The sequence below is a fragment of the Symphalangus syndactylus genome, chromosome 2, assembly GCF_028878055.3.
Source record: "Symphalangus syndactylus isolate Jambi chromosome 2, NHGRI_mSymSyn1-v2.1_pri, whole genome shotgun sequence".
In the NCBI taxonomy this organism is placed as follows: domain Eukaryota; kingdom Metazoa; phylum Chordata; class Mammalia; order Primates; family Hylobatidae; genus Symphalangus; species Symphalangus syndactylus.
In genome coordinates, this window is record NC_072424.2 from 107,895,198 (window position 1) to 107,920,062 (window position 24,865).

A 24,865-nucleotide genomic window follows, 5' to 3' on the forward strand; every position below is an offset into this window, starting at 1 on the left:
CTTTAAAGTCTTTGGTATTTTATCTTTAAACATGCTATGTGTATATATATATATATTTTTTTTTTTTATTATACTTTAGGGTTTTAGGGTACATGCACACAATGTGCAGGTTTGTTACATATGTATCCATGTGCCATGTTGATTTCCTGCACCCATTAACTCGTCATTTAGCATTAGGTGTATCTCCTAATGCTGTCCCTCCCCCCTCCCCCCACCCCACAACAGTCCCAGGAGCGTGATGTTCCCCTTCCTGTGTCCATGAGTTCTCATTGTTCAATTCCCACCTATGAGTGAGAACATGCGGTGTTTGGTTTTTTGTCCTTGCGATAGTTTACTGAGAATGATGTTTTCCAGTTTCATCCATGTCCCTACAAAGGACACGAACTCATCATTTTTTATGGCTGCATAGTATTCCATGGTGTATATGTGCCACATTTTCTTAATCCAGTCTATCGTTGTTGGACATTTGGGTTGGTTCCAACTCTTTGCTATTGTGAATAGTGCCGCAATAAACATACGTGTGCATGTGTCTTTATAGCAGCATGATTTATAGTCCTTTGGATATATACCCAGTAATGGGATGGCTGGGTCAAATGGTATTTCTAGTTCTAGATCCCTGAGGAATCGCCACACTGACTTCCACAATGGTTGAACTAATTTACAGTCCCACCAACAGTGTAAAAGTGTTCCTATTTCTCCACATCCTCTCCAGCACCTGTTGTTTCCTGATTTTTTAATGATGGCCATTCTAACTGGTGTGAGATGGTATCTCACTGTGGTTTTGATTTGCATTTCTCTGATGGCCAGTGATGAGGAGCATTTCTTCATGTGTTTTTTGGCTGCATAAATGTCTTCTTTTGAGAAGTGTCTGTTCATGTCCTCTGCCCACCTTTTGATGGGGTTGTTTGTTTTTTTCTCTGGATGTTTTTTTCATCAGTTACCTGTTGTGTTATACTCTTACATAGTTTCAGAAGGAGACTTGGTGTCTGCCAGAAGCCTTCAGTAGGGCCAAGGTTATAATAAACCAATCAGCCTTTGTAGTGGGCTCCTTGGGAATGTCAGTTGACATTCCACATAATTGTTACTTGAAGAAGTTGTATAAGATGACTCCAGTTCTTACTGATGAAGCATTTAGGCAGTCTATATTTACAAGTCTTTCATTTTTAAAGGAGAGAGGAAAATCTTAAGAAGTAGCTATTTAATTATATCAGCCTTGTTTAGAGAACTGTTTGCAGAATTTAGAGTTGTCTTCATTTGCTAGGGCCACCATAACAATGCCAACCACAAGCCGGTGGCTTAAATAGCAGAAATGCATCGTCTCACAGTTCTAGAAGCTGAGAATCTGAAGAAGGCTAGAAGTCAGGGGGTTGGCAAGGTTGCTTCCTCCTGGGGGCTGTGAGGAAAGAATCCGTCCTGGGCCTCTCTCCTTGACTTGTAGATGGTGGTCTCTCTTTGGGTCTTTACGTTGCCTTCCATCTATGTGTGTCTCTTTCTCCAGATCTCTCCTTTTTATGAGGACACCAGTCATAATTGGATTAGGCACCCACCCTACTCCAGTGTGACCTCGTCTTAACCAGTTACCTCTGCATTGACCATATTTCCAAATAAAAGTTACATTCTGAGGTACTGGGGGTCAGGACATCAACATACGAATTTTTGTGACAGGGACACCATTCAACCTGTAACAGAGTGCATTGCTGTCAAGGTTTCTGATGTTCTAAGGCAGAGAACAAAAGTGTGTTTTACTTTTTGTACAAGATGGGAAAACTGAAAGGGAAACTTTTTTTTTTTAAGGTGATAAAAAGAGCTGAAAGTCATAAAGACAGACTGTTTCTTTGCTCTGCCCAGTAAGCCAGACATTATTTTCACAGTATTTTATCTTTTAACCTAAAAGATGTGTTGTACCTTTGAACTTCTAGAGAATAGTAGCCTATTTTTCAGAAGCATAGACTTTTGTCTTAGAAGATGCCCAAAGAGAGGAAGGGTCTTTCTCATGGTTACCCTACCTGAGTATTAGAAGAACCACCTTAAAGTCAGTGACTCTTAACACCAGCCTCACATTCACTGTTTGATTGCCCCTGTTAGTAAATGCTTTTCTTCTGTGTGTAAAGACTAACTGTGGCCACACTAGAGATAAGTGTTATCTTTCTGATTTTCTTTTCTTCATGGTGGAAGGCTAATTTTGAAAAAAAAAAAAAAAAATGTTGCATGTAGCTGATATGTTTGCCTGAATTATTTTATGTCCAGAAACACACATGTACCTGTTATCTCTTCTAAGTTTAAAACCTGCTGTGATAAAAACTAGACTTTGGGCATCCTGGATTTTTCCATATTCTTCTTAACTATACAACTAATTCAGAGTAATCACAGGAAGGTATGGGCACCTTCTATTTTCCTTTCGGCTGGTTTTTCAGGTGAATTAGTTTACTTTGTTCCCAGTCCACTTTGGGGTGTGTTGTTGTGGATAAGAAAGGTCCATATATCAAGAAATGTCATTGCACACATGGACTTCTCTGTGTGCTTTTTTTAGCATTGCTATGTAGAAGACAGCTTGTAATTTAACCTTGAATATTTTTTACAACACTGCATCTTACTAATCCACATACTGTTGTTTTTTCCCCCATTTTAGCAAATTGATGGAGAAGCATTTCTACTTATGACTCAAACAGACATTGTTAAAATTATGAGCATTAAACTGGGCCCTGCTCTCAAAATTTTCAATTCCATCCTGATGTTCAAAGCTGCAGAGAAGAATTCTCACAATGAACTTTGAAGATGGTGAATTCTGAATACCATCAGCATTCTGCTTTAAAGCTCATGTTCTATTCAAAGCACAAGGATGGTTATAACTCCTAAGTGAGAAGTCTCCAAAACTCAAAAGAGCAACACTATCGGATTATTTATATTCCTCAAGAGACAATATATATGAATTCATATGAAAGTGCTTGAGCTTTTAACCAGGTACTGTCTAACAGCAGTCATCTTTTGGTTCTGTTCACTGAGCTAAATTTATCTTTGTAAATCTTTTTGAGTCTGGGGGGTGGGGGGAAAGGGGGACTTCATTAATTATTTATGGTAAATGGGGGGGGCAAAGAACTTTTGGCATTTTGTAAACATTGTTGAATTCTCTTTCATGTACACTGTTTCTTTTTCAATACTTTCAGAAACCTTTTTATATAATCAAATTTCAATTTAAACCAAATTAGTCAAAACCTGGCTAAGTTTAGCCAGTAGGACTGTTATCTGTATTGTTAATTTTGTGCCATATTTTGAATTGCAACATTATGCTAAGTATAACTTTGCAAGTCATGATATTGCCTAACTAACTGCTTGTCGTAATTGTCAGGGCTGAATAGTTGTAAGAATGAATTTTCTTTGAATCAGTATTTTTCCTTTTGCACGCATTATGAAATGTTAAACAAATTACTTTTCACCAGCATCTTTACTATAATTACCAAAAACATGTATATAAAAGAATGGAATTGAAAAATAAAATATATACACATAAATAAATTAGGTAGCGTATTTGAGTGGCATCAGTCTCACGCATCTTGGTGCCCCGGTGTTTACAAGAGCCAGGTGGTGTCAGAGGAGTATGCAGTTGTATGCAGTTATGGTTGGGGGGAGTGTTTGTGAGGGTCTTCAACTATTTATGAGATGATCTAGAGCTTCTAATTGTCATTGATGAAATTGTGGTGCTTTACAGAGACTAAGAGCTCATTCTGTCAACAGAAACACTAATCTGTAAAGAGCCCTGTCTCAGGTCATGCATTGTCCTCCAAACCCAAAGGTTTTTTCAGGGTTGGCTGAAGAGCGAATGTCGTGATTTTACTGAAAAGACAAGGTGTGAAGGAGCAACTTCAGTTGACACAAAATTTGAAATGCTCACAGATCAGGGAGGTGATTTCCCAAAGTAATTACCCAAGAACCTCCGTTTTGGAAGGATTCCTTTTTCTGTAGAATACTTTGCCTCGATATATAAGCATACAGATGCACTTTAAATGAAAACCCTTGATTATAAATAGATAGCTGGTAGTGTTTCTTTTGCAAGAATGCATTTCTAAGGCAAAAGGTAAATTATTTTGTCCGTCTTTTGATGTACTTTCTGATTGCAGGATTGGATATTTATTCAAGGACTATTTTAAAAATAGAAAGTAAGTTTGTAGCATGCTGTCTGAATTCTGGGGGAAGTTCCACCTCTTCTTTAGTTGCTTTCGTTTTTTATGATGTAGGACTTCCTTTGATGTCCCTGTTGGAAGTCCATTAGCAGTCCTTTGCATTTGTCAATTCAAGGTAAAACAGGGTCAGTGACATCTGCAGTGTCCCAGTCATTTATTTGCATGAATCTGCTTAAATAAGTTTTTTGTTGTTGTTTTCTCTTTTTTATGTTTTGTTCAGAATTTGTACATTCAAGTTGTACTTGTTATATCTGATATGAATGAAATAAAATCTTAATTACAGATGCTTTTTACATATGTATGATTTTTAAGAAAGCTTCTCAAATAGGAGAGGCGGAACAAGAACAGGAAGCATCAAGTATTTGGACATTACTAGCTATATAATGAATCTGTAGGATTCAGAATTGTCAAACTGTGTCCCAAGATGATGACAAAAATATTGAAAGATAATATATTGTTAGGTCAAGTCCAATTCATCTCCATTGGGAATTTTTTTTTCAAGTGTAAAGCATAAAACTAAAGCATAGTTTAAATCATGAGATTTTAAACATCTTCTTTTTTTTTTTTTTTTTTTTTTTTTTTTTTTTTGGAGACAGAGTGAGTCTCTATCCCCCAGGCTGGAGTGCAGTGGTGTGATCTCGGCTCACTGCAACCTCTGCCTCCTGGGTTCAAGTGATTCTCCTGCATCAACCTCCTGATTAGCTGGGATTATAGGTGCCCACCACCACAGCTGGCCAATTTTGGTATTTTTAGTAGAGATAGGGTTTTGCTATGTTGGCCAGGCTGGTGTTGAACTCCTGACCTCAGGTCATCTGCCTGCCTCAGCCTCCCAAAGTGCTGGGATTACAGGCATGAGCCACCACTCCTGGCCAATTTTTAAAATCTTATTGAAGACATCCACTCATTCTATGAAACATGTTGTTACATGTTAGAGGCAAGGCATTAAGCATCTGTAGGGTGGTGAGGAATTCACTGTACCTCAAGAAGGTGGAAACTCTCACCACTCCATCCCTAGGATATAGTCTAAGTTTTAACAGAGAATATAGGGCACCATGATTGTAGGGAGATCTCTGAAATGAGAGATGCAGGCTTGGGGTAAGACAAACGGTGGAAGCCAAGCTCAGTGGCTCAACCCTGTAATCCCAGCTACTCAGGAGGCTGAGGCAGGAGGATCTCTTGAGCCCAAGGATTTCGAGACCAGCCTGGGCAACATAGCAAGACCCCATCTCAAAAAAATAAAAGAGAGAAAAGAGAGGAATAGAAAATTTAAACCTTGATAGGACCTTCCCATCTAAAGGCATTTTTTTTAAAAAAAAACTGAAAACACTGCGCAAGCCAAATACAACCTTTCTGCAGGTTGATATTTGTCCTCAGGCTGCCATTCTGCAACTTCTAGATTCAGTAGACCCAGCCCCTAAATAAAAGAGGGTATGTTGGTCAAGCAATGTTGAATTTAGCAAGTGTCAGGATGTGCTGGGCACTGGGGATAGATACACCATTGAGAAAGACAATAAAATGGGCTTGAATCTACTTTCAAGGTCAGCCCATGTCTGTGTCCTGCTTGGAGCCAAACTTCACTGTAGCTCACCTTGTCATCCTGTCCCGGCCTGAGAGAGGCTGTCATTCAACTTCAGCCATAGGGATGTATACCTTATAAGGAAAAGAATCTATAAGAACTTGGTAAATTTATTTGGGAATAAAGGACTAAAAGGAAGAAGGAGTAATTGGGGGAAATAAAGGACAGTTTGTAAGGAACTAAAGGTACATTCTAGTGAAAGGGAAGAAGTGAGTACTGGAAGATAGGAACTAAGTCAGGCAAAATGACTTGTGCCAAATTGTTACTTACTCTGCCTGTGTTCTGAAGTAAGTAGTTAATTAATAGTGATTGTAAAAATGGGCAACTGTTCTTTGACTTCTTTTATCTCACTGGCTTTAGCGTTTTAACGAACAGTCCTTACAGAGAGAAAGGTATCTAGCAGGCTGTTGTCATTTCAGTGATAGAATAAATATTTTGCAGTTATTTCCAGAGATGGGTAGTGTAAAACTATTTCTTCAATAGTTTGCATGAACCTTTCTTTTGTTTTTGTTTGTTTGTTGAGACACAGTCTCACTCTGTTGCCCAGGCTGGAGTGCAATCGCACAATCTTGGCTCACTGCAACCTCCGCCTCCCAGGTTCAAGCAATTCTCCTGCCTCACCCTCCCAAGTAGCTGGGACTACAGGCATATGCTACCACACCCGACTAATTTTTGTTTTTTTAGTAGAGAGAGGGTTTCACAGTATTAGCCAGGCTGGTCTCGAACTCCTGACCTCAGGTGATCTGCGCATCTTGGCCTCCCAAAGTGCCAGGATTACAGGTGTGAGCCACCGTGCCCGGCCCACACGAACCTTTCTTAAACTTAAAAAAAATTAATTTGATCATGTAACCCAGGAAATGTTCATCCCATTATGCTATGTAGGTATTTTAACACACTTAAATCCCTTTTCTGTTCCCAAAAGGCCCTGGTCTATTTTTCAAAGTTATAAGTACTGTTGATATTTTGATAATAACATCAAGGGGTACCTTAAACTATAGTTTTTACCTTGTGAAATAGTTGGAAAGAGGGAGAGTGCACTGAGTCGTTAGACCCAAAAAGTACTTACGCAGCCATTGTTAAGAGCAGAACAGATAGAACTGGACTCTGGGCAGTAGCCAGTTGGTCGTGCAGGATGAGTCACTGTGTCTCCAAGGCGAGAAGCAGTAGCAGATGAACACAGGTCACAGACATCAGAACCTGTCCCAGCAAGATCAGCTAGCAATGAGGAGACCTCAAAAATGCCACAGCCCTTTGTCTCAAAAAGCGATTAACGACAACCAGATCTTCTGGGGCAAGGCAGATCCCCTGAGGAAGAGAAGAGTATGTGTCCCTTCTTGAAATGTTCAGTGAAAGTTCAAAATGTTCCCAAGTGATGTTCAGACCAAAGAGACAGCCCACAGGCCACAAATGTGCAGCTCCTGGGCATTAAGTGGGCACGCTGAATTCAGTCCAAGGCCATTCTCTAACCGGAAGGATTTGAGTACAGTGTATTTCAAAAAAACTGAGGCACCTCTGAAAATATAACCAACTGTGGAATTTCTAAAAACTCAAATCGACAGCTCTTTAATGAAGCAGAATTTTATTACAGAATTTCACAAAGAACTTAATATCTAAGTGTAAAGATAGAAAGCATTGAAATTCATTGGCATCTATAATACAAGATGATTTTCTCATACCTACCTCTGCCACAACTCTAAATCAAAACAATTTCTTGTGAAGCTTCAGCTTTCCCAGAGGTAAATTCCGATACAATATTTGGCATGCTATTAAGTGACTGGTGCTGAAATCCTACTTCGTTTTCCTTTTCTTTCAAAGAAGGAAAATAAGGACTGTGCATATCAAAAATCAACGTTTCTAGGAAGTTGAAGGTTTGGGACAGTCTTCTTGGACACTCAATCCCAAATACATGAAAGGCAGCTACTAGCGCAGCCAAGGCTGTAACACAGTCATCCACCTTCGTGAGCCTCTCCCTTTCTAAATATAAAGAAAATTCGCAGACCTCCATGTCGAAAGGGTTTTTAACTTCCAACACAGGTGTGGACACTTGCACCTGAAAAAGAGAGTGGAGTCATTACCATGATACATAAAATAGCTAAATAATAAAACAGACCTGAACTTAATCATGGTGTTACAATAAATCGGTTTGCTGCAATGTAGCATATTTGTAAATATGACAAACATACTTCAAAATAGACCACCAACTTCGCTTTTAAGTAAGTTATTGCGGTTGTACTCAGTAGCTCATGCCTGTAATCCCAGCACTTTGGGAGGCCAAGGCAGGTGGATCATCTGAGGTCAGGAGTTCCAGACCAGCCTGACCAACACCGTAAAACCCTGTCTCTACTAAAATACAAAAATTAGCTGGGCGTGGTGGTGCATGCCTATAATCCCAGCTACTGGGGAGGCTGAGGCACAAGAATCGCTTGAACCAGGAGATGGAGGCTGCAGTGAGCCAAGATCACACCATTGCACTCCAGCCTGGGCAAAAAGTGAGACTCCATCTCAAAAATATAAATAAATAAATTACATATATAAATAATCGCATGAAGATGTAAAATGTCAAACCAGTGGCCATTCACATACTACACACCTGTTCATTCATGATGACAAAAAGGCTGGGATCATCCCCAAAAACATCTGGGAGGAGTAAACATGTGGCTGTCATCTTCATGTCTGTCAAAGCAAATATGTTAACATTTGAAGTAAAAATAAGCTTTTAGCAATTGTAAGCTTAGTATTGAAACATCTGGATTTTTTGTTACTTTGGACAGAAAACAAACTAGCCTTCTTAGATCAGTGTTTCACACCTTTTTAAACCATACCCTCTTCTATTAAAACATTCAAAACCTCGTATCTGCCCTCCAGAGCACTGCTAGGAGAAGACAAGAGTTCTGTACTGTCTGTCCATCGGCCAGGAAGATTTTGTGCTGCCTCTTGTGATTTGTATTGTAAAATTAACAGGTTACTAGTTCCCTAAATATAATTTTACAATATCCAGTATACTTCTAAAATCTATACCTCTCCTCCTCCCCAATTGGAAAAATTCTTTTTTTCCCCACCAGTTGTTTCACTTATTACTTAAATATTGAAAATTATTATTAAATATACTTTAGTAATGTAAATTTTTAATAATTTTTAAATATATTTTTTAAACTCAATAAATGTAAATTACTGAATTTTACTGACTACCAAAGCATAACTTTTCTAGATATTCTGACAGATAACAGACGAAATCACACCACTCCACAAGGTTTACTAACATTTCAACATGTCTTCATCTGTGTAATGTTTCATTTTTTCTTGCAATACAATATTGATTGGATTGTCCACCACTGAAAAAGAAGTCAGTATATTTTCTGAATAGGATTCCAAAATGTGCCTTGTTTTCTTATAAATATCTGTCCTTGTAAGAAGTTGGAATTCTCTGAACATCTGACAAAAGAAGAAAGTGGATACATCAGATCACAAGAAAAGCTAATATATAGAATGTAGAGACATAAAACCTTTAGAATTAAGCTTTGAATGCTGGTTTACACTAAGTACTCAATATTTTAGAAGTTTTAGTGGAGAATTAAAGCCTTAGGATGAGGGAGGAGAAAAGAATGAAAGCCTGAAATGAATTTGAAATGATAAATAATGGGCATGGCAAATTTCTAAACCTACAGAATTAAAACTTTGGATGCAGACTCAACTAAATGAGGATTCAAAGGGTAGATGCATATGTAGGCTATTTGGGTTACCCAGCTAAGATTCTAAGATCTGACATTTCTTTGGGTGACTACATTGTTACATCTTGTTCAACAAGCAGCAAAGAACAAAACTGCTTAGGAAGCAACCCCTGAAAAATACTTAACCATAGTATCCTAAATTTAGGGAAAGGAGAATGCTTTAGAAACACTGTAAGAGTAGACAGAGGTAAACAGTGAAAAACAATATATGGCTGGGCACGGTGGCTCATGATTATAATCCCAGCATTTTGGGAGGCCAGGGCAGGAGGATCACTTGAGCCCAGGAGTTTGAGAGAGACCAGCCTGGGCAACACAGAAAAACCCTGTCTCTACAAAACACACAAAAATTATCTGGGCATGGCGACACTCAGGAGGCTGAGGTGGGAAGATTGCCTGAGCCCGGGGAGATAGAGACTGCAGTGAACCGAGACTATGCCACTGCACTTCAGCCTGGGCAACGTAGTGAGACCCTGTCTCAAAAGAAAAGAAAGTAAAAGAAACAATGTATGTGCAGATTTGACTACAAGGTCAAAGCAAAACCAGTTTACTTTATGGAAGTCCCTTTCCTCAAACTACCCCATCCTACTACTGCCTGAATCCTTCCCCCTCAGAGGACTCCACCACCACTCCCCCTCTTGTTTTTGACAGAGTGGCATTATCAGATTATTAGCCACCCACACTCCTATGAATTAATTTAGTCATTGCTTTTCCTAAAACTATAAAGAACAATCACATACTACCCACTGGGCCTCATTGTTCCTTGAATGTTTTGGTAGATCATAAATTGCCTAGCGATTAGGTCTCAAAGTTAAGTTGTCAGAAAACTGGAATGCATAAGGCATAGTGGCTTTGTTACCAGGCAACCCACAGTGGAACACTAATCTAGATTAATACCCTTAGAAAACCATTTTCTCAGCAGGAAGATGTGAAGTGAAGGATGAAGAAGGTGAATACTCCACTGTTCTGGGCTCATAGCCTAAGAATTTCTTTTCTAACTTTTTGTGTTTTGAAATAATTTCAAGTTTACATTAAAGTTGCAGAAATAGTAAATAGAACTTAGAAGTGCCCTCTGTGCAACTTCCCCCAATTTCTGATCCAGTTGAAAATAAGCTGTAGACATAATGCCCCATTATTCCTTAATACCTTATTGTGTATTTCCTAAGTACAAGGGCACTCAAATTCAGGAAAATCTACTACACATTCCATTCAAATTTGCCAGTTGTTCCAGTCATATTCTTAACAGGTCCAGGATCTAATCCAGGATCACATATGAGGTTTAGATACCGCGTCTCTCTAGTCTCCAGTCTGAAACAACTTGTTAGTTTCCTTGACAGTTTCTGAAAAGTGGAGGCCAGTTACTTTGTAGAACATTTCTCCTTGGAAGTTTTATGATGTTTCAAGATTTATGCATTTCTGGCAAGAATATTAGCATTTCTCACTGTATCTGGAAGCAGAAAATGGTAACTGGTCCCAGTATTGGAGATAATAACTTTTATTACTTGATTAAAAATGGAATTCACCAGGTTTTTCCACTGTAAAATTAATATATGTTGTGTTTTATGAGGAGATACCTTGAGTTTATGTAAATATCTTTTTCCTTATATAACTTTGATCCATCAGATTCCACATCCATTAATGATTCTTGCCTGAATCAAGTATTACTATAATAGTTGCCAAATGGTGACTTTTCTAATTCCTTTCTTTCTACATGGATTAGTTGGCTATTTTAAGCTAGTTTCTTTTCTTCCACATATATTTACTTATTTATTTCTATCACTACAGGTTAATCAATTCCCATTTTACCCAAACGGTTACAAATCTGATCCTTTCATTATTTATAGAATTGCTCAAATTGCCCAGACTTGGCCAGTAGGAGCCGCTTCAAACGGATTGCCATGCCCTCTTGGCATATCTTTATTAGTGTGCAAGCACTTCCTTCATTTCTGGCATTACACAGTATTTCAGACTCGTCTTGACTTGTCTTGGTTTGTTGTTGTTTTCATTTTTGTTTTGCCCCCAACCCTGTAGTGAGCTATTTCTCCACGAACACTAATTCCTTTTCATGAAGAATGGCCTTTAAAAACTTAGATTTCAGGCCAGGCACTGTGGCTCATGCCTATAATCCTAGCACTTTGGGAGGCCAGGGCAGAAGGATCATTTGAGCCCAGGAGTTTGAGACCAGCCTGAGCAACATGGCGAAATCCGTCTCTACAAAAAATACAAACATTTGCCAGGCATGGTGGCACATGCCTGTAGTCCCAGATACTCAGGAGGCTGAGGTAGGAGGATCATCTGAGCCCTGGGAGGCCGAGGCTGCAGTGAGCCATGATCATGACACCCCAGCCTGGACAACAGAGTGAGACTCTCTCAAAAAAATACCCAACCAAAAAAAAAAACAACAACAACAAGATTTCAGCCCTGACGTGCTACTTGCTACAGAGATGTTACTGCTCTAGACTTTCTCGCAGAAGAAATCTAGGAAATGTGTGAATTTACATAAACACAGGCACCCATTGATCCAGAAACATCGATAACTATATATGTAAATATTAAATAGCCATACATAACGACCAAAACCATGAGTTCACATTGATACTTTCAATTCCAAACCAATACCACAGGGCTTTTCCTAACCTTCACCTTCCCAAGCTTCTAACTCTCTTCAACAGTGAGATACCTGGCTCCCATTATATCTCAATGTATTTACTTTTGAGCACAAACATCTGTGTAGCCAAGCTCCCAGCTGTGAATGGTCAGCCACAGAAAAACCTCCCTCTCCAACACTTACACACTGCTAGTGGGAATGTAAATTAGTTCAGCCACTGTGGAAAGCCGTTTGGAGATTTCCCAAAGAACTTAAAACAGAGCTACCATTTGACCCAACAATCCCATTACTGGGTATACACCCAAAGGAATATAAAGAAAGACGCATGCACACATATGTTCATTGCAGCACTATTCACAATAGCAATAACATGGAATCCACCTAGATGCCCATCAATAGCAGACTGGATAAAGAAAATGTACATGTACACCATGGAATACTACACAGCCATAAAAAGAATGAAATCATGCCCTTTGCAGCAACATAGGTGTAGCTGGAGGCCATTGTTCTAAGCAAATTAATGCAGGAATAGAAAACCAGATAGTGCATGTTCTTTCTTATAAGTGGGAGCTAACCACTGAGCACACATGGACACAAAGAAGGGAACAATAGACCCCGGAGTCTGCTTGAGATTAGAGGGTGGGTGGAAGGTGAGGATCGAAAAACTACCTATCGGGTATTATGCTCACTACCTGGGTGATGAAATAACCTGTACACCAAACCCCCATGCAATCTACTTACATAACAAACCTGCACGATGTATCCCCTGCTGAACCTAAAAGTTGGAACAAAAAGAAAGCCCCCCTTTTCACAACCCCAGATTATGTCCTATAAATTAATCATCTGAATCCTTTTTCTTTCTGTTACTCAGACTGGATAATTTCTATTAACCTATCTGCAGATTCACAGCTCCTTTCTTTTCATTTTCCAATATGCTTTTAAGCCTACACACATGGTGATGTTTTCATTTCAGATAACTGTTCTTTTCAGCTCTGAATTTCAATTTGGTTCATGTGTATGTGTGTGTGTGCATGTGTGTGTGTGTGCGTGTGTGCATGTATTTCATTTCTCTGCTGAGATTCCCTATGGTGATGATACATGGAATTCACCGGTCTTATCCTGTTCCCCACCATCCTGTCCTGAAGCAGCTGGCTTGCCAGACTGGTGGAGTGGCCTGTTGAAGACTCAGTTACAGCAACAGCTAGGTGGCAATACCTTGCAGGGCTGGGACAAGGTTCTCCCAGGCTGTATAAGCTCTGAATCAGCATCCAGCATACAGTGCAGTTTCTTCCATAGCCAGAATTCATGGGTCCAGGAACCAAGAGTTGGAAATGGGAATGGCGCCACTCACTGTAACCTCTAGTGATCCACTAGTGGGGAGTCTGGATTAAATTATGTTCCTTTAAAGGGTGTTAAATTTTGTTCTGGTAGGCAGATAAATTACTGGTCGATCATCTGGTCCTGTCAGACTTGATTTTATCATTTCTTTGGGCAATTCTGTTTTGTTGTTTGTCCTTAGTCCTAGCTAAGGTCCTGGCTCAAACTTAGGCATGGTTCTCACTCATGAGGCATTGTTTTCTGGAGTCTCAGATGAATGCTGAGGTGTTCTGCAGGGTCTCTACACACTGGGCCAGAATTCTTTTTTTTTTTGAGACAGAATCTCACTCCATCGCCCAGGTTGGAGTCCAGTGGCATGATCTCGGCTCACTGTAGCCTCTGCCTTCCAGGTTCAAGCCATTCTCCTGCCTCAGCCTCCTGAGTAGCTGGGATTACAGGTGTGTGCCACCACACCTGGCTAATTTTTGTATTTTTAGTACAGACAGGGTTTCACCATGTTGGCCAGGCTAGTCTCGAACTCCCGACCTCAAGTGATCTGCCTGCCTCAGCTTCCCAAAGTGTTGGGATTACAGGCGTGAGCCACCACACCTAGCCTGAATTCTTACTAGCAACACTGTGTGAAGTCTTGGCTCTCAGCCAAGGATCCCCAGGGGATCCATGTGTAGTCTTCGGCCCCAGCCCGCTTTCCTCCAGTGCCTCTCCTACAAAGGCCAGCTGCTTCATCATTCCCCAACTTTAATCTCTTCCCGTGCAGCTCCGTGAGACCTCCGCATGCTGCTTGCCTCCCACCATTCTGTACAGTGAGCTAGAAAGTAACCTATGCACAAAACTGAGGCACATCTTATGTCTTTCCCTGTTACCAAGGATCAGGGTCCTGCAATGCCTGTACCTAATGCCTGAGTGCAGTTGTCTCATACATATTTTTTTTTTTCCAGCTTTATCCATGTTAACAGTGGGAAGACTAGACCAGTACCAGTTACTCCATTTGGGCCAAAACCAAACTCAGATTCTTTATTTTTTAAATTTATTTATTTATTTATTTATTTATTTATTTTTAACACGGAGTTTCACTCTTGTTGCCCAGGCTGGAGTGCAATGGCGCAATCTCGGCTCACCGCAACCTCCGTCTCCCAGGTTCAAGTGATTCTCCTGCCTCAGCCTCCCTAGTAGCTGGGATTACAGGCATGTGCCACCACGCCCGGCTAATTTTGTATTTTTAGTAGAGACGGTGTTTCTCCATGTTGGTCAGGCTTGTCTCGAACTCCCGACCTCAGGTGATCCGCCCGCCTCGGCCTCCCAAAGTGTTGGGATTACAGGCATGAGCCACCATGCCTGGCCTATTTTTTAAATTTTTTGAGACTTTATTAGCTGGTGATTCTCATGTACTTCACTTAAAGAGATGATGATTGAAATTGTTTCTCAGGAAGGCAGAAACTATGGCATCTGAAAGGATTTTTTTGGAAAATTTGGGGAAGGGTTTCAGTTTGTGTTTGGTATTTTCCTTCTCAACTCCCTCCTATTTGTCTTGTGCAACATCCAGTAGATCCCAGTAACACATTCCTAGTTGGTAATATTTTAGATAATCTAATAAAGTAAATTGTTACATTCTGAATTTTCAAATGCTCGGTGGAAAGAAAGCTTTTTGAGGAAGGAGGTTAATGAGCGTGGAGGTGATGGGGGTCAGTGTCAACAGCCAGCACCACCCCCACCCCAGCTGCTGCTGTTCTGCCACCCTGTCTCCACCAGCATCCTGAGCACTCGGTGTTTTCACAATGGCAGGAGCAATAGGCGGTGGGGGTGGTTTGGTAAAGGGAAAACTGTCCTCTTATGGGATCGTTTGTTATCTAGGTATTTGCAAGGTCAAACTTGCTTTTATTTTAGGAGGCACACAAGGGTTTTATAAATTGGAAATCCCAGCTGCACAGGGCTGAGTTAGGGAGGTACTTCCTGGAAAAGCCGAAAATGATTCGTTCTTTTGTCTAAAACAATCAGGTCGGGCACGGTGGCTCACAGCTGTAATCCCAGCACTTTGGGAGGCTGAGGCAGGTGGATCACCTGAGGTCAGGAGTTCAAGACCAGCCTGACCAACATGGTGAAACCCCATCTCTACTAAAAATATAAAAATTAGCCAGGCATGGTGGCGTGCATCTCTAGTCCCAGCTACTTGGGAGGCTGAGGCAGGAAAATCACTTGAACCTGGGAGGCAGAGGCTGCAGTGAGCCAAGATTGTGCCACTGCACTCCAGCCTGGGCGACAAAGTAAGACTCTGTCTCAATCAATCAATCAATCAATAGATAAATAAATAAAACAATCAATAGGCAACTCTATTCAATAAGTACAGTCATTACAAAAACCATACTCCATATTTTGGATATAAAGGGTGAAATACTTGAGGAATGGTGCAGAAGATACACCTGTGCCACAGCGGGAGGCCTAGACAAAGCACAGGGGACAGCATCAGGTCTGAAATCTCTCTGCTCCTCACACAAGCTATGACAGACCTCCACCTTACTGTCACCAATGGTTCTTTGAAAAGCTGCTTAACATAGTCCATTTATATTCATCACTAAGCTTTTGTAGGCCGCACTCCAATGAAGACCCCTAAGGCTACGACATTAGTGATCACAACAGCCTTACCAGCCTCCACTAATTCATTCAGCATTCACAAAATCAAGACTACATTGCTGTGTCACACGTGGTGCTCTACTAGGCACTTTGGGAACTGTTAATATTAACACATGCTCCCTACATGTAAGGAGTGTATAGACCATAAGTTTAACAGGCTTTTGCTTTAAAACTGTATTTTGCAGCTGTGTCCATTTGGCATACTTTTCTAACAGCCAGAGATGACTGACTATTACAGCTCCTAACAACCTGAAGATTAAGGGGAAACAAGTGAAAGCCACGGTGTGGTTGCTGAGAGGATTAGGTAGATTAATCCGTGGAAAGCACTGAGAACATGCTGTTACAGAGGAGCATTCAGATATTTGCTAATTATGTTACTATTAAAATAATACTTACAGGCAATTCTTATTTCCCTTTGTTCAGAAGAAAAATATGTAGATGTTTCATGTTTAATTTGGTTAATTGAATACATGGAATTTCTCCATGAAATATGTTCTTGGGTAAAACCTCTGATGATCTTTCATTATATACCACCACCAAAAATTACACTAAAATTGTGAAAGACCCTTGAATGGCCACTCTAAGTGAACTAAATGGAAGGGTAGTTGATTGATTTACCCATTAAATTTCATATATATATATATATGAAATATATATATATATGAAATATATATATATATATATGAAATATATATATATATATATAATGTTTGTTTTATTTTTTTAATTTGAGACAGGGTCTCACTGTGTTACCAAGCTGCAGTACAGTGGCCCAGTCATGGCTCACTGCAGCCTTGACCTCCCTGGGCTTAGGTAATCCTCGTGCCTTAGCCTCCCAGAATAGTTGGGACTACAGGCACACACCACTAAGCTCGGGTAATTTTTGTACTTTTAGTAGAGATGGAGTTTTACCAGATTGCCGAGGCGGGTCTTGAACTCCTGGCTCAAGCGATCCACCCACCTCAGCCTTCCAAAGTGCTGGGATTACAGGCATGAGCCACCATGCCCGGCCCTAAATTTCATATATATTTAAGAACACTTATGAAATTATTTGGGATCATAAAGGAAATGTATTTTTAGTAAGGGTGCATAATAACAGTTCCTTAATAAACTACCTTGATTACATAAAAGCATGAAAGGGGATAATGATTCACATTGTCAAAATATCCCTAAGTGATGATCCGCCAACCTCCATAATATGTCCAATGACAGAGAACTCTTCAGTTCTGAAGGCAGCTAGTGCCTATTATCTGAATATGCTACTGAAATTCTTTTTTTTTTTTTTAATTTTTCCTTTTTCAGGGTTAGGAAAGAGGGTGGGTGGGGAGGGTCTGCTTCCTGAAATTGCTATCAAATGGCTCTAGTTGCAGCCCTTTGGGCCTCACACCCCACTGAGATTCACCCCCACTGTCTTGCTATGCTGTCCTGTTACCACTCCAAGAGGAAAGAGGGAAAAATCCATTTGGACACTGTAATCCCAGCACTTTGAGAGGCTGAGGCAGGCAGATCACCTGAGGTCAGGAGTTCAGGACCAACCTGGTCAAGATGGTGAAACCCCATCTCTACTGAAAATACAAAAATTAGTTGGGTGTGGTGGCACACACCTGTAGTCCTAGCTACTCAGGAGGCTGAGGCAAGAGAATTGCTTGAACCTGGGAGGCAGAGGCTGCAGTGAGCTGAGATCGGAGGCCATTGCACTCCAGCCTGGGCGACAGAGCTAGACTCTGTCTAAAAAAAAAATATATATATATATATAATATAATATTAAAATATATGTGTGTATATGTGTGTGTTTATATATATATATATATATATATAGTGAATAAAGATACCTGATAAGGGCACTTCAAGAAAGGAAATAGTTTAAGAATGTCCTTCAGAGGTGTTCGGCTGCCAATCATCTTTCTTCTTATTTCCAAAGTTTGGCTCATTCTCTTGTCAATTTCTCTCCAGTCCTTTTCTGTTTTCACGTATTCTTGCTGGAACCACTTAATATGTTCATCTAGCTCAGAATCAGAACAAACAGCTTCTTCCTGCAAAACATTTTCAACGTATCAATGGATTCCATGTTTCTATGAAAACTTGAATTTCAGGCTGTTATTGCACACTCTTAGCTCATTCCTAAGGTGAGTATCACCATGCCTGGTTACACTTGACATTGAGCATAACTAATAAATGGACATTCTTTAATGACAATAAATTAGTTAATTACTTATCATGGAATTATAATCTATTCTCTTGAAAGATCTAAAAGAGTTCATTTAATTCCTACGTTACCCTTTTATATAAAGACAGATTATCCAGAAGCTTCCCACTGAATCAAATGTTGCTCATTTCTATGCATTTAAATTTTAGAAGATAAAATGTTAAGAAGATATTTTTAAAAGAATTAAGGTTTTGTTATTACTATTGTTTATCTTTTTTCTTTTTAAATGCCTTTTTATAGCTGCAGTACCATGCCATATAATCCAAATTCAAAATAATAACAGTGGTTATTTTCTGATGCTAAATCATTAAACTAATAATTTTATTCACTATACAACTGGGTATGTTGGGCGTAGTGGGGGCAGCTAAGAAACACCTCACTTATTCTTGTTGAAAATCTAAGACAATCAGCTTTGAGGAAATAAGAGAAATATCTTTCTAGAAATATGAGTTAAGAGGACAGTCAGCTGAACTGCATGCAAATCAAAGTTGATCAACTGTCTAGCTGACCAGAATGTGAACAGATGATACCTATAAAAGACGAAAAAGATGATAAGGAGCCTACAGTCCTCTTATATCAAGGCTTTTACAAGCACATAGGAAAGCCTCAGTAGATCTACTTTCTGTGAACACAGAATGACTAACAAGACCTAAAACAAGTGAACGAACTCCTAGAAAAATAAAATTATCAAATTAAGAAGTTCCTATAATCTTACACAAATTTAGTTGGAAGATAAAAGTCTTTCCACAAAGAAAATACCAAGAAAGACTTGAGGGTTTTACAGACAAAATCTACTTAACTTTTGAAACAGAGTGTTCAAATTTATGCAAAATTTTTCAAGAAAAAGGAAAGGAGGCCAGGCATGGTGGCTCACACCTGTAATCCCAGCACTTTGGAAGGACGAGGCAGGAGGATCACCTAAAGCCAGGAGTTCAAGACCAGCCTGGCCAACGTAGCGAAACCCCACGTCTACTAAAAATACAAAAATTAGCCGACGCAGTAGCATGCACCTGTAATCCCAGCTACTTGAGAGGCTGAGGCATGAGAATTGCTTGAACCTGGAGGCAGAGGTTGCAGTAAGCCAAGATCACACCACTACACTCCAGCCTGGGAGACAGAGCAAGACTGTCTCAAAAAAAAAAAAAAAAAAAAAAGAAAAGAAAAAAAAGGAATACTCTGTGACCCATCCTATGAAGCCTCTATGACATTGATCCCCAAACCTGAAAGAACAGTGTAAGAGAGGAAAAGTGCAGTCACTCTTGTTCATGAACAAAGTTGCAGATACTGGAAACAAGTAACAACTAACTTGAATTTATTATACCTCAGAAACTCAAGGGTGGTTTGACATTGGTAAGGGAACTATAGCAAATTAAAAGAAAACATGATTGATTTACCAACTACGTTTCACACGCTATCATACTAAAATCTCAATTTGGGGGCCACTGTTATAGAAAGATTCGGGGCAAAAAAGAGGTAGGTTTTGAGAAACGTGCTGTATGAATAGTATGATTGTTGGGCACAGCAGCTCACACCCAGTAATCCCAATACTTTGGGAGGCTGAGGCCAAGGGTTACTTGAGGCCAGGAGTTTGAGAGAAGCCAGGGCAACATAGCAAAGCTCTATCTCTACAAAAACAATAATAAATGTCGGGAGGCCAAGGCGGGCAGATCACCTTAGGTCAGGAGTTTGAGACCAGCCTGGCTAACATGGTGAAACCCCGTCTCTACTAAAAATACAAAAAAGTAGCCAGGTGTGGTAGTGCACTCCTGTAATGCCAGCTACTCGGGGGACTGAGACAGGAGAATCATTTGAACCCGGGGGACGGAGGTTGTGGTGAGCTGAGATCATGCCACTGTGCTCCAGCCTGGGCAACAGAGTGAGACTCGGTCTCAAAAAATAAATAAATAAATAAATAAATAAATAAATAAATAACAACAGTTCCGTAATTTTACTTGGATTATCTAAACATGTATAAACATCATATACTGCATTAATTAATTAATTAAAGATGAAAAAACATGACCATGTCAAATAATGCAGAAAAAGTATCTTATAATATCCCTCTATGATTAAAGAAAAAAACTTTTGTCAAAATAAGAGAAATTTTCAAAACCTATAAAGTTATATACCAAAAACCTAGAGCTAACATAACTTTTTTCTTTTTGAGATAAGGTCTCTCTGTCACCCAGGCTGAAGTGCAGTGGCGTGATCACAGCTCAGTGCAGCCTCAAACTCCCAGGCACAAGTGATCAACTGTCCCAACAGATGAGCCTACAAGGCCATGCCACCACAGCTGGCTAATTTTGGTATTTTTTGTAGAGACAAGTCTTGCCATGTTGCCCAGGCTGCTCTTGAACCCTTGGGCTTAAATGATCTGCTACCTTGGCCTCCCAAATTGTTGGGATTACAGGTATGAGTCACCACGCCTGACGGATATGATTTTTAATAGTGAAATTTTAAAAGAATAATCTTTAAAATCAGAAGCAACACAAAGATGCTTTATTATACTCTTACTCAGCCTGTACTGAAATTCTAGTCAGAGTAGTAAGATAAGAAAATAAAAGGTATAAAAATTGAAAAGATAGAAACAAAATTGTCAATATTCATAGATGATGTGATTGTTCAAGAGAAAACTTAAAATCATGCATATATAATTTGTTACAACTGAGTTTTTCAGAGCAACTGAATACAAGATAAATATTCTAACATATGCTAACATAGAAAATAGAATTTTTTACAATTATATTTTGCAAAAAAAAAAAATTAAATTGCAAAAGAACCCTTATAAGATACCTAGGAAGAAAACTAACAAAAATGTGGAAGACTTTTAAGAAAATTATGAAACTATAAAATATTAATGAGACTTAAATAAATGGATAGTCTATTATGTTCACAGCTAGAAAGATTCAATATTGTAAGAAAGTCATCTTTCTCCAAGTAGAGCTGTTGATTCAATATTTCTGTCAAAATCCCAAACCTATCAAAAACCACAATTTTTTTTATCAGAACTTGACTAGCTGATTCTAAAACTCATTTGAAAGATTAAAAACCTCAAGAATAACCAAAACATTCCTAAAGAATAATAAAGCAGTGATGGAAAAGTATCAAGACATTTTACAGCTATGTAAGTAAGGAAGTTGGTATTGATGCAGGGATAGATGACTTTACTAGTGGAAAACAGCAGAGCTTCTAGACACAGAGCCATGTGGAAACAACAGAGGTGGCATCACGAATCTGAGGAAGAAAAGGCCTATTTTCTAAAAGGTGCAAGAAAATTTTTTATCCATAAGGAAAAAAAATCCCATATGGCTTAAGAAGTTAAATTTTAAGAGCAAAAACTTAAAAAAAATTTAAAGAAAATATAGAAATATTTCTTATCACTTCAGGGTAAGAAAGGATTTCCTAAAAGTGTTACCAGTGGAGAGCCTCGACCAAGTCGTCCAGGTTCTTGGCGTTTTGAACAAAGAATTGGAAGAAATGCACAACAAAGCCATGAAATAAAGAAGCAACAAAAACACAGATTTATTGAAATGAGAGTATACTCCACGGAGTGGGAGCAGGCTCAAGCTGGCTGCTCAAGAGAATTTTCTGGGTTTTAAATAGCCTCTAGTGGTTTCCCATTGGTGACTCGGTTTACACCCTATGTAAATAAAGGAGAGGCCCACGACCAGTCTGATTAGTTGTGGAAGGTGACCAATCAGTGGCTGAAGTTACAAAGTTACACTCTATGCAAATGTCTGATTGGTTGTGGGAAGGGACCAGAGGCTGAAGTGAAGTAACAAAGTTATATCCCAATGCAAATGAAGACTAGGCCTGCTACCAGTCTGATTGGTTGCAAGAGGGGCCCAATCAGAGGTTAATATGGTTTGGCTCTGTGTCCCCACCCAAATCTCATCTTGTAGCTCCCATAATTCCCATGTGTTGTAGGAGGGACCAGTTGGGAGATGACTGAATCATGGGGGCAAGTCTTTCTCATGCTGTCTCATGATAGTGAATGGGTCTCACAAGATCCGATGGTTTTAAAAACGGGAGTTTCTCTGCACAAGCTCTCTCTCTGCCTGTTGCCATCCACAGAAGATGTGACTTGCTCCTCCTTGCCTTCTGCCATAATTGTGAGGCCTCCCTAGTCATGTGTAACTATAAGTTCAATAAGCCTCTTTCTTTTTTAAATTGCCCAGTCTCAGGTATGAATATTTCATAAACATATGAAAAGATGATCACCCGCATACATAACTAAAATGGAAGCCAAACACAGTACCATTGTATTCCCAATAGATTGGAAGTGGGGTGGTGGCATTGCATGGGGGCAGGGTGAGTGGAAAAGAAATCAGATGATTAACAAGTGCTGCTCAGGGAGCTTAATCATCCAGGAAAATAATTTGGCACTGTCTTATAAAGTTGAATATCTGCACACCCTATGAGCCAGTGAGCCAGCAAATCCCCTCCTAAGTATAAATCCTTGAAAAAAAGCTTCACATATGCTTCAAGACACACATACAAGAATAATCACAGCAGCATAGTTCGTAACAGCCAACACTGGAAACAAATCAAATATCCGTTAAGAAGAGAAGAGCCAAATAAACTGGTTGCCTGTCACAATAGATTAAACCAACAGGAAAACGAATAAACTACACTCAGCTGAACAACCTGGATGAATTCCAGTGACATTACATTGAGTAAAAAAAGGAACTTATCAAAGCCAACATATAGTTTTCATATCATTTTGTAAACCTCAAAAACAAGCAAAACTGGAATTTGTTTTAGGCTGGGGTAGTGAAGGAAAATTCTTGGGAGATGAGGAACTGATCATATTTTAAGGGATAATAGAATTTGAAAGAAGAAAGGACAGTTCTGGGGTGGAGAGACAGGAAGGGCAGAGCATGTTATGGGAATGTTTAGCAGCGCGAATCTGAAGATTGTGGAAAACCATAGAGGGCCAGGGTTTAAAGCTGGGACTTAAAGGTGATGAAATCTTTTAATTGAGGTTGGAAGAATAGCTAGGAAACTTGTGAATGCAGAGATAGAGATTTGATATTTCTTATAAATTATCTAGATTTAGAGTTATAGAAAGGGAGAAAATTATAGGAGCAGGAGAACCAGGATAACGGATTGTCAACGAAGCCAAGGAGTTTCAAATGTAAAATGTGGAAGGTGGTGACAAGAAAAAAAAAAAAAAAAACTTTAAGCTTCAGATGTGTCAGATCTTCATTTACTTTTCAAGCTTTGTTTGTATATGTTTTAAACTGTGAACATAAAAATGGACCCCAGAGGATTTATTCAAATAAAATATGTGCTTGAAAAAAAAACAAGCAAAACTAAGCAATATATCCCTTAAGAATTCATGCATGTGTGACAATGTCATTTATTTTAAAAACAGGCGAATGATAAACATAAAATTCAGAGTAGTGATTACTTCTAGAGGCCTGTGGTGTCGGAAAGGCAGGTGACAGGAGAGGGGAGGAAAACTCAGGTACACACAATGGTGCAGGCAGTGTTCTAGTTCTGAAGTTAAATGCTGGGTTAACAGTGTTTGTCTCATAAACTACATATATGTTACATATATATTTTTTCTTCTGTATGTCTCAAATGCATAGAATGACAATTTCTTAAAAAAACATTTTAATTTTTTAAAGTACAGAAAAAATATTTATCTAAGCAGCTTTCTTTCATCTACTGAAATATAGTAGAAGTTACATAATTGCTGATATTGACATTTAGATACTACTGTATTTATAATGTACTACTTCCTCCAAAACTCTTACCCAATCATGAAAATAAAGTTTCTAGAGAACTTCCACCTGATCAGACTGATGGGATTAACACAGTGTTGGTGGGTTGTATTCTAGACTGAAGTGATTTTCCTAATTATTAGAAGGCTACATCAGAATTTAAAATTCTCACCATTTTAATGATTTACATTTTGTTAGATTTATACATTGTTAGATATACTGTTAATGATTTATATATTATTAAAGCTGGAAAGAACTTAGAAACCACCTAGTCCATGCCTCACACTTTACTGATGGGCAAACTGAGACCCTCAAAGGGGAAGTGACTTTTCCAAGCACAGAGATACCCAGGTGTGCAGGCTTCTGTTAGGGTAGTTCCCCACTTCTCTAACAGGCTGATTTCTTTAACAGTGCACATTGAAATGAGGGAACTAGTGAGTAAGAAATTTCTGAATCTTACAGAACAGCAGCTGTTTCCAGCTGCTGACTGTTGACTTCGAGATGTCTGTCTCAGTAGACAAAGTTAATGGAGTGCCGTGCTCAAGGAGGAATCAAAGGAAGAAGACATGAAGCACAGAAGAGATCACTTCAGGCCAAGAAATACACTGAAGGGAAGTGTAGGACTCACCTGTGAGATGTATGACTTAGGAGGAATCAGCATAAATTAACCAGAACATTAACTTGAGTTAGAGCCAAACAAATTGTATAAAGAGCGTATGCTATGCTTCCTTTACCACACCAGTTTTGGCAACATAGAGTGTGGTCTCTCTACTCCAACACCACAGTAACCTAAGCTCTCACAGAGTTGGTTGTAATAGCAGAGCATAGTTCTAGCCAACTTTTAGTTTAAGCTGACAGCTGGAACAGAAATAAGGAGGCG

The 24,865-nt window shown here is 39.3% G+C and overlaps 2 protein-coding genes across 19 annotated transcripts in view; one reads left to right on the plus strand and one right to left on the minus strand.

Moving 5' to 3' along the window:
• L3MBTL3 (L3MBTL histone methyl-lysine binding protein 3) overlaps positions 1 to 4,460 on the plus strand; it is a 129,576-nt gene extending 125,116 nt beyond the window's left edge. For all 17 annotated transcript variants that reach the window (XM_055263768.2, XM_055263803.2, XM_063621796.1 and 14 more), the window contains one exon: positions 2,630 to 4,460. In XM_055263768.2, the coding sequence (XP_055119743.2) occupies positions 2,630 to 2,773 (144 nt within the window). In that variant the 3' untranslated portion in view covers positions 2,774 to 4,460. The remainder of the gene's footprint in view (positions 1 to 2,629) is intronic.
• A 2,841-nt stretch (positions 4,461 to 7,301) lies between these two features.
• The window catches only part of SAMD3 (sterile alpha motif domain containing 3), a 178,443-nt gene continuing 160,879 nt past the window's right edge, over positions 7,302 to 24,865 (minus strand). For both annotated transcript variants that reach the window (XM_063621950.1, XM_063621940.1), the window contains 4 exons: positions 17,883 to 18,083; positions 9,015 to 9,186; positions 8,345 to 8,427; positions 7,302 to 7,804 (listed from right to left, as the gene is read on the minus strand). In XM_063621950.1, coding sequence (XP_063478020.1) covers positions 7,448 to 7,804; positions 8,345 to 8,427; positions 9,015 to 9,186; positions 17,883 to 18,083 — 813 coding nt within the window. In that variant the 3' untranslated portion in view covers positions 7,302 to 7,447. The remainder of the gene's footprint in view (positions 7,805 to 8,344; positions 8,428 to 9,014; positions 9,187 to 17,882; positions 18,084 to 24,865) is intronic.